Below are 1984 nucleotides of genomic sequence, written 5' to 3' on the forward strand. Positions count from 1 at the left end.
TAATTAGTATTTGATTGTTTTAGTTTTTCAGTTTTTCAACGTAGTCCACTGCATTCTCGAAGCAGCAACTGACTGATGAAGCCAAACATCTGGCCACCAGAGGAACATGACATCACTGCACTGGGCGGTAAAGAGCACTTGAACAAACCAGTGCACATGGTGTTCTTTGCATCTTGCATCGGACAGCAAAACATGTACCAGAAGCGTCCATAGTATTACTACTTATGTACACCGCTGTATAAGCTGTTGGCTTGTGCAGTGTGTGTGTGTGTGTGTGTGTGTGTGCGTGTGTGTGTGTGTGTGTGTGTGTGTGCGTGTGCGCGCGTGTGTGTAAAATATTCTCTCTCTGTGTCATTTTTCTCCCCGACCCCTCGTTAGGAATCGCCCTCGCTGTCGTCTCGCCCGTACATGTCTGCCAGCTTCTTGAAGCGAGGTCCCCACTCACTCAGGTAGTTGTAGTTCTGGTCGCCTTCAGTAGTGGCCGACTCGAGCGAGCTGAGCGACTCGGCCACGGAGCCGGTACCCTCGTACGCGTACGTGGCCAGTGAGTCGTAGGGGGGCGCCGTAGGGTCGCCGTCGTTGTCCTGTAGTCTCTGGTTGATGAAACACCTCATGTCCCCGTTAGTGTTGGCGCTACTGCTGCCACCATTTGCATGAGGTTGCAGGGGCAGGACGGCCTGGCAGTCCTTCGGCGGGTAGAAAGAAGCCTCAGGGACGATGTCCCGTCTCAGCTTGCTCTCCTCGATGGCTTCCGGGTTGCGCAGCGTGCTGATGTCGAACGCCTGCGTGTCCTTCTCGCCGCCGCCCTCGTCGTTGTAGTTGACCACGTTGTCCCGCACGTCCTCCTTGAGGAAGAGTTTCAGTGGGTCTTCCTTCCTCTGCCTCCGTAGGGCGGTGAACAGCACCACGATCACTGTGGGGGAGGAGAGAGGAGGGAGGAAAGGACTTTTATTGGTTCTTCTGTTTCTTTGCTTCTCTTATCTTCCCGCTGGTCTCTGAAAGCCAGTTTATTGTATGTGTTTGCTGTTCATGAGGGATTTCTGTCCAACTCAAAGGCAAGCTGGAGTTGCCAATAGGATGTATTGTTGCTGTACTTTCTGCTGGGCTGATGCCGCTTAACATCACAAGAACCCGGTGTAGAGAACAAAAAATCAGCGCAGTACAGTACACGTTTTGCTTAGACGTGATAATAATAATAATAATAATAATAATAATAACGAAATGTGTTGTTGTGCCTTTGAGTTGGGAAATACATTGCTGAATGTAGAAAATAGATCCCTTAGAATGCCGGGTAGGCCAAACATATTGTAACTGTAACTGCAATCAAATGATTCTCTTTTCTTGTTTTGAGATTTTTTTTTTTAATAAACACCTTCCTTCCTACTCCAACTAGTAACTTGGTTCCCATCCGTTGCTGCTATCAGTTTGCTTCTAGGGTTCAGTGTCAATTTGAACTAGATTAGGAACATCCACTATTAAACCCCCTGGAGGTCCCATGGACTAAATCCTTCAAAACAGAGCAGGTATCTTGACAAATCCAACAGCCTCTATTTAGGTTTTGTTTCATGTCCGTGTCACATCTTAGCACATTTGTGCTTTAATCAGTTTTAATCTTCCTTGTACAACAAATAGCGAAAATGGCCAATCTTTTGAACATTTTGAAAAAAAAGAAGAAAAAACCTAGATACTGACTTGACCAAAAATAGCGATGCCCGTTTTACAGTGGCTAATTATACATACATTCTAGAGAGGCATGAAGGAGGAGATGGAAAACAACTAGTAAACAACTGGCTGGATCCACAGCCATGACGCTTGAGTCAGGGAGGCAGCCATGTTTGCCTCCCTGACTCAAGCGTCATGGGTGTGGATCCCTCCTATGATGTTTTATTGAGTCTGATCCCTGACACCTTCAAAAGGCTTAGTGGTGAACCAGCGTTGGCCAGCCTGACTCACTTAGGAGAATGATGGCACAAAGCAAGATGGC

General features: G+C 47.4%; 1 protein-coding gene across 1 annotated transcript in view; it reads right to left on the reverse strand.

Moving 5' to 3' along the window:
- Positions 1-374: 374 nt before the first annotated feature.
- The window catches only part of LOC308077507 (cadherin-6-like), a gene marked incomplete at its 3' end in the record, with an annotated part of 43248 nt that continues 41638 nt past the window's right edge, over positions 375-1984 (reverse strand). Inside the window, exons 10-11 of the mRNA XM_080418239.1 lie at positions 1954-1984; positions 375-913 (exon numbers count right to left, since the gene is read on the reverse strand). The exon at positions 1954-1984 is cut by the window's right edge and continues 221 nt beyond it. Coding sequence (XP_080274365.1) covers positions 375-913; positions 1954-1984 — 570 coding nt within the window. The remainder of the gene's footprint in view (positions 914-1953) is intronic.

The sequence above is a fragment of the Gymnoscopelus braueri genome (genome assembly GCF_963280865.1).
Source record: "Gymnoscopelus braueri genome assembly, chromosome: 21".
NCBI classification, from domain to species: Eukaryota; Metazoa; Chordata; class Actinopteri; order Myctophiformes; family Myctophidae; genus Gymnoscopelus; species Gymnoscopelus braueri.